Source organism: Frieseomelitta varia, unplaced genomic scaffold, assembly GCF_011392965.1.
Source record: "Frieseomelitta varia isolate USP_RPSP 00005682 unplaced genomic scaffold, Fvar_1.2 scaffold_1004, whole genome shotgun sequence".
Taxonomy (NCBI): Eukaryota; Metazoa; Arthropoda; class Insecta; order Hymenoptera; family Apidae; genus Frieseomelitta; species Frieseomelitta varia.
This window is the reverse complement of record NW_025108645.1, coordinates 49,770-66,687: the sequence shown is the minus strand read 5'-3', so window position 1 is coordinate 66,687 and position 16,918 is coordinate 49,770. Positions and strand designations below refer to the sequence as shown.

The 16,918-nt window shown below is 39.9% G+C and overlaps 1 protein-coding gene across 2 annotated transcripts in view; it reads left to right on the top strand.

The window, feature by feature from the left end:
* LOC122529298 (steroid receptor seven-up, isoforms B/C-like) overlaps nucleotides 1-15,656 on the top strand; it is a 75,865-nt gene extending 60,209 nt beyond the window's left edge. The window contains exons 3-4 of one of the 2 annotated variants that reach the window (XM_043655411.1): nucleotides 1,684-2,235; nucleotides 15,622-15,656. In XM_043655411.1, coding sequence (XP_043511346.1) covers nucleotides 1,684-2,235; nucleotides 15,622-15,641 — 572 coding nt within the window. In that variant the 3' untranslated portion in view covers nucleotides 15,642-15,656. Of the gene's footprint in view, nucleotides 1-1,665; nucleotides 2,236-15,621 lie in introns of both variants that reach the window. The other variant, XM_043655326.1, reaches the window with a different exon arrangement.
* The last annotated feature ends 1,262 nt before the right edge of the window (nucleotides 15,657-16,918 follow it).

Genomic DNA, 16,918 nt, shown 5'->3' with positions numbered 1-16,918 from the left:
TTGTTGTCAACTAATTCTTCACATTTTCACGCGATAGAAAAATTTCTAAGAAATATCGAAGAAATTTCGTGACTTTGTTCGCTTGTTTTTAACTCTTTTTTGCCCTTTCTCTGAAGATTCTTCAGAAATTTTATATACCCACGGAAAAGCCATACAACTTCTCTCACATATTGGCGCGAACTATACCAAATTTCATTGTCATAATATTATCAACGAAACGCAGTTTGTCACATACTTTTCGAATGCTAAAAGTGCCAAGAGAAATTCACCATTTAATTGCAGTAGTTTCTTTGGCTTTCAGCGATTGACATCTTTTTGCGCACTTGACAAAAACTTTCACAAAGACAACACATGACGATTTGAAACAATGATGATTACGTAAAGTCGCGATGAGGTGGTACGACGAAGATATGTATATTAAAATTGTCTTACAATTGTGTAACAATGAGTGTTTAGCCTTCCTGTCTCCCTCATTTTTTCATCACGTTCGATTTCTCCAGACATCGTAATACTTCGTTTATAAAAGTGTGCGTGTCGAATATTCAAATGTTTAAAACCCACATACATATAGAAAACTCTATACTGAGTTTCAGATATGCTTATAATTAATCAACTTTTATTATCTTTATCTCTTATTATCCAAATAAGGAAAGGAAACTTATGATATACATTTACTATTGAAATATAACATCTGATTGAGCCACATAGACACAAAAATGACAGTAAGATTAATCTTAGTGGATCAATTATCCAATTAAACGCCCTCCGAGACACGACGTAGTTAACAATTTTGAAAATATCCTTCTCATCCTTTTACTTTGCACATCATGCTTCAAGGGTACCTAACCCTCGCATAACGGTGGCTGGGTCTGCGGCGACCCGTTTCAAGTCCTACTTTGTGTGCGAGTTATACAAAGTTAGCCTGTACGGCTACGATTTGGCGATTAAAAATGGTATCATATTATGTTTCCAATAAGAAGTCAAATCGATGACGAACGCACGTACGACTCAGTTCTGAAGAAGCAGTCATAGCGAATGGTCGGAAATGTATTTCAGTGCATTGTTCTCAGTAGTTTTCATTAGTAGTATTCTTTAGTTTTGTAATATTTTTCATTTTTTTGTATTTTTTAGTCTTTTAGTGGTTTCCATTTTTTAAAGCTTAAAACGATCGAGATGTTCGACTTGCATAGGCAATGACAACAACAAATATAACGCTAAACGTAACAATTGTTACAATTTTGTTTGTAGCAAACATAAATGCAATCTAACGATTATGTATTAGATACAACGAGAATAAATAATATTATTTATAGGCAATAAAAGTAGCAAAAAGTGTTTTACTATCCTATCATATTATAACAATCATAATAAAAATACAAAAGAGAAAAACAAAATTGAACCAGCTACTAACGACTACATATAGGCATACATACGTCGTTCCACCAGGAACGTGTATGTGTATATGTAGTCAGTAGCTTGGGTCTCGCGAGATTACAAATATCGTAACACGTTTCGCGTAAACACTGTACGTCCCCTCGACGCGACAATAACCTCTCGTGACGTAAGATTCAAAATGAACTAATCGACGCGAGTCGCCGTGAGCAACGTCCGCGCGTTCTTGCCGTGTGTAATACTGCGCGTAGCCCGCAGTTGAGATTGATGCAGTTGGTTCATATGTTGCAGCCGTGCAGAGGGGCCGAGTGCCACCGTCGCAGCCATCGCTACCAGGTTTACCGGGGCAGTTTGCCCTAACGAACGGTGATGCGGTCGCGTGTGCCAGCCTGAACGGTCATTCTTACCTCTCCTCGTACATAAGCCTTCTCCTGAGGGCGGAACCGTATCCAACCTCGCGGTACGGCCAGTGCATGCAGCCGAACAACATCATGGGGATCGACAACATCTGCGAGCTCGCGGCGAGATTGTTGTTCTCGGCGGTCGAGTGGGCCAGGAACATCCCGTTCTTCCCAGATCTTCAAGTCACCGACCAGGTCGCCCTGCTCAGGCTAGTTTGGAGCGAGTTGTTCGTGTTGAACGCGAGCCAGTGCTCGATGCCTCTGCACGTGGCGCCGCTGCTGGCCGCGGCCGGCCTTCACGCCTCCCCCATGGCGGCGGATCGCGTCGTCGCTTTTATGGACCACATCAGGATCTTTCAGGAGCAAGTGGAGAAACTCAAGGCTCTTCACGTCGACTCCGCGGAGTACAGCTGCCTAAAGGCCATCGTCCTCTTCACCACAGGTAAAGCGAAACTGTTGCAATTCCTTCTTTCTACCCGACAGCGTTTAAACAAATTAACAATCATATTTTGCTCGCAATATCGTTCGCTGAGATCGTTTAGGTTTCTTACTGATAATCGAAAAATTCAATCTCTTACATATTTTATACCTCTGAATTCATCTTCGCTCCGAAACAAAGATACAAGCAACAAATACTTGCTGAAATATAAACGAGCAAAATTGGCACAAAGTGTGGAAACATCCTCTCCTCTGACAATTACAACGACTGAATTACGAGGAAGAAAATAGCCAGCCAGAGAGGAAACGTGGCCTCGGAGTAGAATCACTTGGCAGGAGAGGGTTCCACCAAAGTTCAAGAGTTCCATCGGAAAAGATACTTCTTCGATTCAGAGACGTTTCTCCACGCAGAATTGACGACACAATTGGTCGAACAATGATACGACGCGTCTTCCTCGCGTAACTAGCGTGACGTGCGCTGCTCGATCCTCGTCCGAGCTTAGAGAAGCTTAGAGAAAGGGGGCGGACAATGTTCGGGCGGTGTTCCGCGAGCGATGGCAGGGCCGCCGGAAGAAGTCCGATCGCGACCGTCTCTTGACGCGCGGCCGCTCGTTCGTAGCTTCGTCTAATCGACGGGGACAGATGTTATCGGGGACTGTGGGCTGTCATCCGAACCGCGCGATTTCCCGTTCTAGCCACAGGACGAGACTAGCGGCACAATACCCATAGCTCGTTCGTCGACGTTCGCGTCGCGCGATCGTCATCGTCCGGTAGTCGGGACAATGCTCGAGGCGTGCCTCTCTCTCCCCTTCGTTTGCATCTCTTCCTCGTGATACTCGCCTTCCCGAACTGTTCGTCGCGATTCTTCTCTGACTGCTTCACCGATCGAGCTGTTCGTTCGTGGACCTGTTACAGCTAAATTTCATCGGAGATATTCGTCTGATATTGTTCCTTGTTCTTGTTTCCGCGGCGATCGTTACACTCGATTATGTATGTCGTCGACACTGTTCTTGAAATATCGTCTCATATAGGTGTCTGAGGTAAGAAGCCTTCGATTCTTCGTCGAATCCGCGTAGGTTTTTTTTGTATAATTCGCAAGGACTGTTTTGACTACAAAAAAGTAAAAAATTTGCATACCACTGTATTTATTATAGCATATATGCGTTGCATAATTTTCGAGGCGACTTTCCAGTCTTTTTTCATTAGATTTTGTTGTTACGTTTTTTGGTATATAATATGTTCTTACATATGAGCACACTTCAGAGTACGTTTAATAATAGAAAAAAGTTTCTCAATACAATCTTCTTAACATAGAAACTGTAGTCCTTATTCGTCTGAATAACTGTGTTTAAATGTTGTATGTTAAATTTCATGTCATTTATTAGTACATAGTTCGTACAACTAGAAAAAAAATTTTTCACCACGAAGGTGAAAATTCATTGGAAGATAAGAGTGTGTGCAATTACGTGTTTTGTAGCTACTGTACGTTTCAAAGATTTCGACCAATCGCGGCAATTTAAATCAACCGAATATTCGTTCGTTCCCCACTTCAACGAAATTCGTGATCGTTCAATACACGCAACATCCGTGGTTAATAATAAATCAGCAAAAGTTCGAACAAATTAGACAAAAATAACACTATTTCTATACAAGGTACAGAGACGTGCATGTAACATTTAACAATCTAATTAACAAAGTTACTGAAAGAAAATTCAATGTCAGAGTACCGATATAATTAAATAAAAATATAATACGAAAAAAAGATAAACACACAATTACATTATTGATAAATAAAAGGTAATGAAAGGATGAATCTTGTCGTCTAGTTACGAAATTGTTGAGCGGAAGATGACGAGTAAGGGACGATAAAAAACGATGAACAGATTTAGGGAGAAAAATTACAAGAAAAATACGAGAAACCACATTGCTTCTGGTCGAAGAAATTGTAGACGCGTACGTATTCGTCCGACGTTTCGCATAGAAAATCCTATGCGAAAGTGTGTCGCAATGGAGAACCGGATTGCTGCTTGTCCGCAAATCGAGGACGAACGGACGAACGCGAGTTTCTTCAGCGTCCGAGCGCGATCGCGCGGAAGGATCGACCCTTCGAGTTCGATGGGCCGATAGGTCCCCTGTGCGGTGGGTGGCCGAGCGCGTGTGTCCGCGAACGACCAAGGAGCAAGAAGGGCGAACCCGAACGAACGCACACGCGCGTTTGGGTTTTTCGGGGGAGATCGGCCCATGCTAAACTCGTCTCGTTGTAGATACGGGACAACCGACTATTTATTTTCGTGCTATATGGCCGCGCTTAGCTCGGTTTAGCTTATGCTAATGTCCCGTTTCTCCGGAGAGCTTTCCCCTCCTACCAGCCCCAGCGCGCTCCTGCTGTCCTCTTTTCTTCTCTTCCTTCGCCACGGCAAGGACCCCTGGCTTCCCCTTCTCTCCATCTCTATCTCTCTCCGACTCGTTGTTCTTTCTTCGGTCCGAAGGGGGACCCAGCGTGGATCCCCCTTGCGGTTCGTGGCACGCGGCGGGACCCCGCTTCTCTCTGTGCTACTCCAGCTCCGAGACTTCGTCGGATACCACGGGCTCTCTTCAGGCTATCGGCCACTTAAGAAACGCGACACACGAAACCAGCGTCAACTGGTGGTATTTGTTGTTACATTAATTTCAGTAGAAACAACATTTGTTTGATTTATATTAATTTCAGTAGAAACGATTTTATTTGATTTATTTCTATTTTATTTTATTTTATTTCAGTAGACACGAGTTTTATTTAATTTATATTAATTTCAATAGACGCGAATTTTATTTAATTTATATTAATCTCAGTAGGCACGAGTTTTATTTAATTTATATTAATCCCAGTAGACACGAGTTTTATTTAATTTATATTAATCTCAGTAGACACGAGTTTTATTTAATTTATATTAATTTCAATAGACGCGAATTTTATTTAATTTATATTAATTTCAGTAGGCACGAATTTTGTTTAATTTATATTAATTTCAATAAACACGAGTTTTGTTTAATTTATATTAATCTCAGTAGACACGAGTTTTATTTAATTTATATTAATTTCAATAGACGCGAGTTTTATTTAATTTATATTAATCTCAGTAGACACGAATTTTGTTTAATTTATATTAATTTCAATAGACACGAGTTTTATTTAATTTATATTAATCTCAGTAGGCACGAGTTTTATTTAATTTATATTAATCCCAGTAGACACGAGTTTTATTTAATTTATATTAATTTCAATAGACACGAGTTTTATTTAATTTATATTAATCTCAGTAGACACGAATTTTATTTAATTTATATTAATCTCAGTAGGCACGAATTGTATTTAATTTATATTAACTTGAGTAGACACGAGTTTTATTTAATTTATATTAATTTCAGTAGACACGAGTTTTATTTAATTTATATTAATCTCAGTAGACGCGAGTTTTATTTAATTTATATTAATCTCAGTAGGCACGAGTTTTATTTAATTTATATTAATCTCAGTAGACAGGAGATTTATTTAATTTATATTAATTTCAATAGACGCGAGTTTTATTTAATTTATATTAATCTCAGTAGGCACGAGTTTTATTTAATTTATATTAACTTCAGTAGACACGAGTTTTATTTAATTTATATTAATCTCAGTAGACACGAATTTTATTTAATTTATATTAATTTCAGTAGACACGCATTTATTTGAGCCAAAATTTATTTAATCAATACCTTGGCTACATCCATTTACTCGAACTTGAATCTCTGTTGTACGAACGAAAAATCATTAATTAATGGGGTAAAATCAGTGTTAGTATAGTTTCACTGTATATAAGTGCGTGTGTATAACAAAATTATCGATACTCTTCCGCATTGTCTCGACAATAGAGAGATTCTTGGCAAGAATGTCTTATGGTATTGCAATATTTAGTTATAGGTTAGATGAAGATCGTATGCAGATTGTGTGCTATTTATACGAGACGGTTGTTTGTAAAGGTGCGTCTATGTTTGTCACTGTTACTTATTGGTTTTTACGCGGGTTACTTCATGTGTTTAATGTTAACGAAGCCCGATGTAGAGAACCCGTTTCTAAATCTGTTTACCGATATTCACACACACATGTGTGTAACTCTACGTGTTCTGATTGAACAGACGGCAACTCAGTATTGGTAATGGGTGTGCGAAAATGTCCCAACGCGTTGAATACTGCTCTAGAACAGGTCACTTTTTCGATATTTATCGGAACAACCGAGCTAAATAACGAATTATATAACGTAGTAACAGAATACTGTCCACATTTCTTACTATGACACATTGGATAATGTTAACAGAGTAACAAACGTGTCATAGTAAATAATAGAGAATGAAAAAATTATTATGTATATAGGATTGACTAGTCTCGAATGATATACAAATTTATACGAAATTTATACAATCGAAATTTTAGTCATTCCAAATATAGTAATACTTTACATCAATGATGTAACAACTCGCGGCCTGTTAAAATGTTTTTTTTCTTGTTTATAAAATTTTTTAGGATTACGTTTTAATTGTATTTACTTTCATGATAATGCACAACAACTTTCATTTACGTATTATTTTCCTGAACTCGACTGACAATGATTAGCAATCATTCACTTTAATAAAATACCATCTCGAAACAGAGATCCAGCAACGTTGTTCGTATTTTTTGATTTTAATTCTCATCACCATAATGTGCCATAATGCAAAACCTCTCTGAATCGATAGGACAGGATGTGATGCGAAAATGGTAAGGCGTTTGTCCTAACCCCGAAATCGTAGGACAAGAAAAAAAAAAAAAATACTATACTAAGTCTTCATTCACATACTTCGTCTGTGGTTGTTAAAACATGAAAATATCGGTGACATTCCATCATGTCCCTCGATAACAGAGACGCAATCGCGGATCGCCGATTCGAAACGAGTTCACGTTTCCTCGTCCTCGCATAATAATAATACTTTCGCCTTCGACTTGCATCCTTGCCGTTTACCAAAATGTCGTCGAGTGCAGCGAGAGTCATTTTTCTTGTCCTGTGTCCCGCAAACTCCGAATCATGCGTCTAATTGTTCGAATAAAACGGTGGAACGAGGGCACGGTGCATGAAGCACGTTTTTAGCCGGCTAGATCGAGCGTTCCAGCTCGGTTCGGCTTTCTCCTGTGCATACTCAGTGACGCGTTAAACTTGCAACGGACGCGCCGGTCGTGATCTCCGAGGATTTCGAGAGTAATTCATACGATTTGCGGCACTTATATTCCCGATGAATTGAAACGAGCGTGCGAGTAGAAAGGATAACATTATTGTCCCCTGGGTGGTAAATTGGCCTCATGATTTTCATATTGATGACCATACTGTGAATCTTTACGGGGGGAATTGAAGTTTGACAGAGATTTGATTAAATATAGTAATAAATAGCATACTTTGAATATTTTATATATTCCTGTATATTATGTGCGTCTTGTGCACTTATCAATTATGCAGAAATGTACAGAAAATTACAGTCTATTTGTAATAAAAATATTTAGACGTAAATGTCACATTTTTTTTTATACTAACTATAGAATTGTTGCTAGTAGTAAACATAATCTAACTGCGAGATGTAAATTTTGTTGCTTGGAAAAGAAATATTTTTGACAAGTTAAGAATGTTAAAGAGTTGTGTGTTGCAATATATCGATATCTATAAGCAGAGCCATTTAATTTTTGGTTGAAACAAGAATTAAATGTATTCTTTAATATTTCAAATGTCGACATTTCTTATAGAACGTCTCAACATCGACATAACATAAATACATTTTATAAACAAATGTTATTTCATAGCTAACAATTGAATTAAATACCTCGTTTGTGAATTAGAATTTGCGATTAGATAAATTGATAGAATTTAACTTTGTTACAGAAGAACTTTGTTTTGTTGAACACGTCGGAGTATACGCTGCTCGGATAACCAAAAAAGAAAAAAAAAAAAACAGTTCGAATAATAAAGACTCACTAGTTTTCTTTCCATGTTCGTTATTAATAATAAGTGGTCACTAGTATTTTTCTAATCAGAACAGAAGCTCTTAATTATTCGTATATTATCCAAGGCCCAATATTAACTTTCTGTCAATTTTCAATGTTACAATTATTTTTTATAACATCTTTTAACAGTTTAGAAAACCCCCACTCTCATTCAAAATTCCGAAAACTTGATTTATTTTCACGATACTCGTGCATATCAAGCTCATCAAAACTGTTGCCCTCTTGCGTTTTCACACGTATGATCCTTAATTTGCGATTAATTTACCTACGTCGCAAGTAAAAAATTCAGATGGATCATTGACATTTGACGAAGGAACACACAAAGCTATTCTTTCTCGACAATTTGCATTGAGAACGTACCTTATAGCTGCGCTGATCAAAAGATTTTCGAGATCTCCTCTCGCTGAGGCCACCCCGTAGAGGCATGCAAAGTCGCGGCGCGGATATATTTATGCGGCAGGGAATTACGGGGCGAGGTACGGTACCTACGTGTCTCTCGATGGGAAACACTCCCACGATTATGTAGCATGCGGACCGCAATTCCCTTTGCCTCGGCGGACCGGTGAGTGGTGAGCAACCCACGTACTCGCTACCATGCGCTTTTCGTTTCTATGCATCTTCCACGCAGCTCATTCCCCATCAACGACATAATTAACGCGTCAACCGCCGCGGTGGCTGGCAGCGTCCGTTTCTACAAGTATTTTAAAACGATCGAAACGAGACCATAATGATAATAATAATAATGTTAAATAAAACTAGATTAAAATTTCTGTGGGAGGGATATCAACCTCTTGCACTGGAATGACATGTTACGCACGTTGGTAATTTTTTGTTCCAAATTGCAGTATATTTAACACTGGAACTACCGACGACCAAAGTATAATATTTGTGGCAAAGGAATTAAAGTGTAAGATACGAGAAGAGATTAGTAATACGATAAAAAGAAAACACAAACTTCTGTTAACATATTTTATGAAAAAGTCACTCGAGTATCTAAAAATACGCTTTTACGAATGTATAAAATTTCCATAGAAAATTGTAAACTGGTCACTTTGACCACTCTGGTAATTCTAGTTAAAGTGTAGCCCGGGCAAAACAAATGATAAGTTTATTATATATAATATTATATAATATATAATATATATAAGTTTATTACTTCTCGATAATTTCTATCCAGTGATATCGTACCGACGATCGTTCGAAAGAAACAGAAAGCGACGAATTATTGTGTACGGTTCGGTCACTCGTTATGGTCCGCGCGACCAGTTACCAGCGCAAGGGGTTAAACTAAAAAGAAAAAAAAGCTCCGTAATTACACATTTACGAGAAAAATGGAATCTCTCAAGGTGCACTGCTTCGCGTCTATAAATTTGGTCATGTTGATCATCTTGTTAAATAACCCGGAAGTGAACCAGCAACGAATCTATCTGTCTGCGCTTGGTCCGTGACCGATCTTGCCCCGCTATAACCTGTTTTCCCTCCCCGGATCAACGCGGATAGGCGCGAATATAACCGTTTCGCGTGTTCTGGCGCGCCACCGATGAAAATCACGAGTGGATTTTCGCGCGACAGCTAAAGAGTGGGCTAAAGAGCACCGCGAAGCGGACCCGCGAAACGGGGACACCGCGGAGACGACGCGAGGAGAAAGTACGAAGGATCGTGGCTCGCTTCGACTCGGAGGACCGAGATACAAGCTGGCGAGCCAAGCATAAGCGTGTATGTACGTACGTTCTCGTCGGATGAGATGGTCGACGGGGGGCAACCGGATTTCGAGCGGCTAATCTCTCTCGCTCCAGCCTGGGATAGATGCACGAGCATTTAAATCATGCCGAAACGTACTTACGTAGAGCAAGTGATGGTGATACGGCTACAATATGAAATTTCATTTTAACACTGTGATTGTTTACCGATGACTAAAGTATTAGACTGTTCCAAAAGTTTCTTTCGTTTTAATTGGCAATGGATGCATCGTAATACAATATTTTACGCTTCATTCTCTATATACGATATAGGATCCCGTACGATCCATTCTGTTCTATCATTCTTGCTCAAAACTTCTGCGATTCGTTAAGTGGATTTTTATGTTATTTACTGTGCCAAATCGTTTGCCATTGAGGAGGCGGGATGATATTCGAAGGAGGATAAGACAGAAGTCAAATTCTGCAGGAAACTTTTGAGACGTATCTAGTATAAAAATTTTTGTTAGAAAAATTAAAGTGAAAGGAATAGGAAAAGTTTGCAATGTAATAATTAACAAAAAAAAAAAAAAAAATGTAGAGGAAAGAGTGACAACGCCGCTCTTCAATTTCAAACTTCTTCTTAACGTTGGGATTACTAAAGTACAAGATTTACATTGTGAAAATATACTATTCCCGTGTAAAACAGAAAGAAGTTTCAAGTGACTTGTCCGAGACTAATGATATTAAACAGGCAAAAAATTAATTTTTCGCATTAAACGGTCCAATTTCATTAGAGAGAAAAAAAAAACCGAAACTTTAAAATGATTTTCTCGATTCAATGCCCCGAGATACTTTCTCTCTCGTTACACACACACGAAAATCACGAGGGGGTCCAATTGCCGTAAACGCCACCCTCTCGTCTGCCTGGTGGATACTCGCGGCCGCGAGAAGAACGAAAGGCCGCAGAAGGAAATGGAGGTGAACGCGGCCAGAATGTCGGCCGGTGGCGATGGATCAAAGCCGAGGGAACGAGGGAGGAGAGACGGGGGAGGGACGGTAACCCAAATCGAAGGGAAATCCAGCAGCGAGCGCGTACAGTCGGAACGCCGATCGTTAATATCGCCTAGCCGCGTTTCCGCGTCCCCGATCCTCCTTCCTGACGTATTATTGACGCGTTTATCGTTGTCGTTATTATCGCCGTCTGTCGTTCGCCGCGCTCACCTGTTAACCTCGGATAATTTATCGATCACGGCAAAACTATCGAGAGAGAGAGAGAAAGACGAACGGAAAATGGGTCTGTTCGATGCGATTCCGCGTTCTTCGCGTTACTATCTCTAATCAGCGTCTATCGATCGAGCCTCGTGAGAAACCGTTCTCCTCCGTCGAGATTATACGGTTTGCTCGTCGATATATCGAAGGCGACAGAAAACGATACCGAAGGTTCGAGTAAATTTATATTTACCACACTATTTATATTTGATATTTATTAGAGATTGCGGGGGGAGTTGAGAGGGTGTATTATTGACATTGAATTTAACAAGTTTAATATATTAATTTGTAATTTTTGATAGAAATTTTGTGAATTTGAAATGTCTGTTTATTTTATTTGTATTTTAGATTATATTATACAAATTCTATTTATTATATTTATATTTATTTATTTTATTTTATTTTATCATACAAATTTTTATTTTTGTTTCTTACTCGAGCTTGGTGTGAAGTATTCTTTTACATATATAAAAGAATATGTATGAAGAATATATATGTAGAAAAATATATGATATAAAATGAAGTTATTTTAGAAACATTTTTCGTAAAATGTACGAACAAGAGCTTGTATTGTTTGTTGTATTATAAACTTTATTACTATAATTTTCATCTCTTTTTTTTTTTTTAGTCATCGGTATTTCTAATATCAATCCATTAAGAACCAAGTAATGACTTATTAAAATATCATGAAATCCTCCAATTTCTTGAAATTTCATAAAATTATGGAATCTATTAAAGAAACATTGAGCAAATCCTTGGAATTCACTCCGTGAGTGTTCCCGTCCAACGTATCACACGTGACGTGCATTGATTCACGTTTTTCGATCAATATTGAATGAATTTCATTCAAGAAATATCATGAAGTAACACTAACACGATTACAATAAATAAATCTGACTTCTCAAATAGCGTACACGTAACACACGCATAAGACCCGAACAGTGAACATGCTCACATGCATTTCTACCACACGTAGTGTTTGTTGTATCAAAACATATTTTATTCGGAATTACACAGACTCCAGAAACTTCGTTTTATCACGCGTGTATTATTATGTAAAATGATCAAAAGTTGTATTATTTATCATGTTTTGAAACATCGTTAAACAAACAGCGTTACTCAACCCCCCCTCCCTCCCCCCTCCCGCTCAGGTGACTACGATTTCGAAGATTTCGAAGAGATAGAGAGCAACGGTGGCGAAAAACAGCAGAACGAACGAGATAAACGAGAGGAGGGAACGAAACGAGCAAACGAGAATCGAAGCGCGAAGGGATGAGTCGCGAAGAGGGAGGGTTGGCGCGCGTTATCTGCGAACCCGGGACCACGAGCACAGCGACTCGCGGCCGCCTCTCTATCGGGCGCATTGTTGCTCGGTGTCGAGTCGGGGTCGCGTCCCCCAACTCTTGACTTTGAGCGTTACCCATTTTCCTTTTATTATCTGCCCTCTTTGCATCTCGCGCTCGCTCGCTCGCTCGCCGTCGATGGAAAACGACGGCTCCCGTTCGCGAAACCTTGATTCTTTCAACTTTCCACGCGGAACACGCCGCTCTTCCGCACAGTATTCGCATTATATTTCCTCTGTCTGATTGAAGGCACATCTATCTATAACACAAGGTGGCCTCTCCGTAGCCGAGCGTTAAAACGTTAATGTCTGTACACATTTCGGGACGTATCTGGTGTATTTTAAGCACTGTGCAGGATGTCTCGTTTCGTCTTGTCGTTATTGTCATCTGCAGCGAGATATGTTGCAACAAAGGATGAATGGTAGATTGGCATATTTTTCGTGAGATGTTGCAAGATTTGTGTAAGTCAACGTTTGGGTGGTCCTTTAACTCGGGCGGAATTTACCCTGACGGTAATTTTGTTCGACTATAAATAGCTTTTATATAAATATTAATTTTCTGAAGTCGATTCAATATATATTGCGAATATCAACTTCAGAAAATTAATATTTATATAAAAGCTATTTGTCGTTGTTATATATATATATATATATATATATATATATATATATACATATATAATATGATAATTATATATTATTAATATTTATGAAACTAATTATCAGGTCGTTCCACTCGAGTTAAAGAGCCTAATGAAATATTCAAAGTGCAATGCCCTTTCCTGCCCAAGTCCCCTTTTTTCAAAATTACACTTTCAAAACTATGATTCGGTACAAACGATAACGTGATTCAAAGTGAAATATGGATATAATGTCCGATTGTACTTGGTGCTACGCTTCCGAATCCGAGCGCACGGTCGTCTGTATAAATGATCTGGTCGCTTCTTTCCACGAAACTCCGGGCGTTGCTGTTTCACGAGAGAACGCGGAGACGTGTGGCTGCTCGCGGCCGAGAGAAACGAAGGAGGAAGTTGGCCGGTTGGCCGCGGTAACCCTTATCGGCGTATCGCAGGGCAAAGGGTTGCCCCGGTATTAGAGTAAGCCACGGTATTAACCTCGGAGTTTAATATAAACGACGGTAGCCCATGGACAAGGCGTCGTTTCGGGGTGTGCGAGGGTGGGCCACGTGACCGTCGGACAATGCGAGCCGCTTATCGACGTCCTCGGCCGAAACGAACCCTCGGCCACGACTCCGCGTGCTCCACCTCGGTTGCTGGACCCGTTGCTGCGACCCCCGACCCTAACCCCCTCCCATTCTCCTCTCAGAGTGTCCTCGCGATCACCGCGTTCAATCGACTCGTCGCTTAACCTCGCACAGGCCGCGCGGCGTATTACCAGGCCCCGCCGACTGCTACAGAGTCGGCCGACAGCCCGTATTTCCGTCCTTCCACTGCCCCGAAAACTCGCTCGACCGTGATATCGGCCGGCGACGCCGTCCTCGAAACAAAGCGGCCATATCCTTTTCACCGATTCCGCGGCAAAAGGTGAATCCGCGACACCGTCGGCTGAAATTTCACGGCCATCCTCTCGATTCTTGTCCGTACGACTGTAAAACTTTGTAAAAGAAGAAGAAAAAAAAAAAAAAACTCCGTTAGCTTTCACCGATTTTCAAGTTCTACGATTTGTGTTTGGTCAAGCCTCTTCGAGACGAGAATACGCCTTCTTGATGGAGGCGACAGCGAATTGATTCGTTAACCTCTTGCGCTGGAATTTGACAAGTTTATTACTTCTTAATCATTTCTATCCAGTGATATCGTACCGACGAGTTCAAAAAGATAGCGACGAATTTTAGCGACGGTTTGGTCACTCGTTATGGTCCGCGAACCAGTTGCCAGCCTAAGGGGTTAATCTCGTAACTATCTGAACGTATCGTTTTACCAGCTACACGATGCAATAAAAGAGAACATACAGTTTGAATACTCCGACGAAAATGACCTTGGTAAAAGAAAAAGAAAGTTTGATACCATTTATATTAGGCAGGAAATGTTTCTTTACATCATCACGATTCGAAAAGATATTTCGATGGCCTCACTTAAATGGTCTCTGTATTACAATTTTTGCATGCGTCATCTTCTTAAACGGTACGTCACCATAGTGACGTCACTATCGTTTCTCACAATCAATCGAAGAGACTTTATAGACTGTTACGTTGTTACGATTTATCAGATTCTTTGTAAAACAAAATTTCAAAATTTTTATTTATTTCTCAAAGTTTGTCCTTAATGTAATTACCGCCGGATAAATTTCATTGTTTTGCACAATTTGCTGCTCGCGAAAAATCTCGTCGTATTCCTAAGAGGGCAGTTGACGCAGTAGCTTTCTCAATTGGTTCATATTTTCAACATGGTTATGAATGAAAATTTCAAGGACTTTCTTACATTTTCTTCCCATGAAATTTAAGAAAATTGAAGCAGCGATATTTCTGATACGGTTGACAAACTCTTTGGTAAAGCAGAAAGAAATTATGTACATTAAATATGGAGGATATGTAAGGTATGTTCTAAAGTAAGATACAAGGCTTACGAAAGTTAGAACTAGGTTACGAATTGCAATTATTATTAAAAAAAAGAAAAGTATCGAGTAATTAAAAAAAAAAAATGCATCGAGTTAATGTGACAAAAATTGTCTGCGACTACGTTGAATAAATCCATAATGAGCTAGCATAAACGTGCGAAACGCGTAAAATCTTTTATTGTACTGGAAATATTTGGCTACCTCTAACAATGTTAATTATAGTTTTTTTCAAATCCGCTGGAAATCTGACGTAAAGTTGAACATTGCGTATATACGCGAACCATGCTTCATCCAATTCCAAAATTCGAAGAATCCCCGACCCCATGCGTCGGTGAAAGAAATACGAAATACACGCTTGTAGAAATTTGAAAAAAATCTTGATTACTTTAAACAAGTATACTACGTATTTACTCTCTCTCTTTCTCTAGCCAATTTTATAACGAAATCGAGTTTCTACTTAATTTGGCGTCACCTTTTCAGTTGGAACGTTCCCGTGGTAGGCTACACACTCATGATCGCTCTCGCCAAAACGACTCTGGACTCCGGAGCCTCGAACGCTCGGCTCCGATCGGTGCAAATTGGCACGCGCAACAAATTCGTACCGCGGTTCTTAATTTAGAGCCCGGGATTCGACGACGCTAACGACCTCGGGAATCCGTGGAAAAAACGACGTTTCGCCTGTCGTTTCGGCCGGGGCGATCGCAGCTGCCGGCCTCGAAGGAACAAAAGTAGAAGAAACGCCTTTCTCGAACGTCGAAAAATTCCTGGACGGTTCGTCTGCCGGCGGCGTGGTCTCGTTAATAGAAGGATCCTCGGAACGATAACAGAGACATCGGGGCGAGAATAGGAAGCGAGGGGGAAGGCACGCGTTGGCCGACAGGGAGAGAAACGCGCACGGTCTGTCGCATATTTAACGGCATCCCGTGTCAAACGGGGGGAGCCATAAAACACGCTTGCGCCTAAATAAAATCCCGTCTTCTCTTCTCCTCGTCGTTTCGTTTCCCGACGAAACCGAGACAAACGTCGACGAACTGCTCTTTCTCCACTTCTTCGTCTGTTCCTTTTTTCCTTTTCTTCTCCTTTCTTTCTCGAACTGCCTGCACACGTACGCACTGGTTGCAACGGGAGGACGAGGATCCTTAAAATCGAGGGATTTTTAAGTGCATCGTATGACTGCACGCTATAACATTGGCGCTATTCACGGTGTATTCACGGCGACTCACTGTTAGTGGCTCGTGACGAATCGCGGCGTTCCTCCAGTCACGCTGCGTCTCGCGCAATTTTTCTCGAACAGTCTCGTAAATATTGTACGCGCGACGCGAGTGACGTGATACTGACGGTGGCGTAGGAAATCTCGAGGACTTTAGGATCGATTTTGTGGGACGAATTTTCAATAAATTCTAACGGACTTGTTGTAATTAAAAATTAAATCAAATTATAATTCCAATAATTCCTTTGTGAGTTATAAGTCCTTGCTCCTTTTAATAAATTCTAATAAATTCATTGTAAGTTTCTGCTCATCCATTTGTTCCTTGTTGGAGCCATTTTTCACTAAAATATAGACCAAAACAGCCTTGATATTCAGTTATCATTGTATGCATTGCCCTACAGTTACTCTGTAACGCGATTGTAAAGATATTATATCCGTCGATAGTAAGTAAAAATTGAAACGTCGGCAGGCAATATGTCGGGAAATTCCAGAAAATCGAGCGTTGCGAAGCACGTTCCTTTCTCCTTTTTTCTTTTTTCTTTTTTTTTTCTTTTTTCTCTACGCACG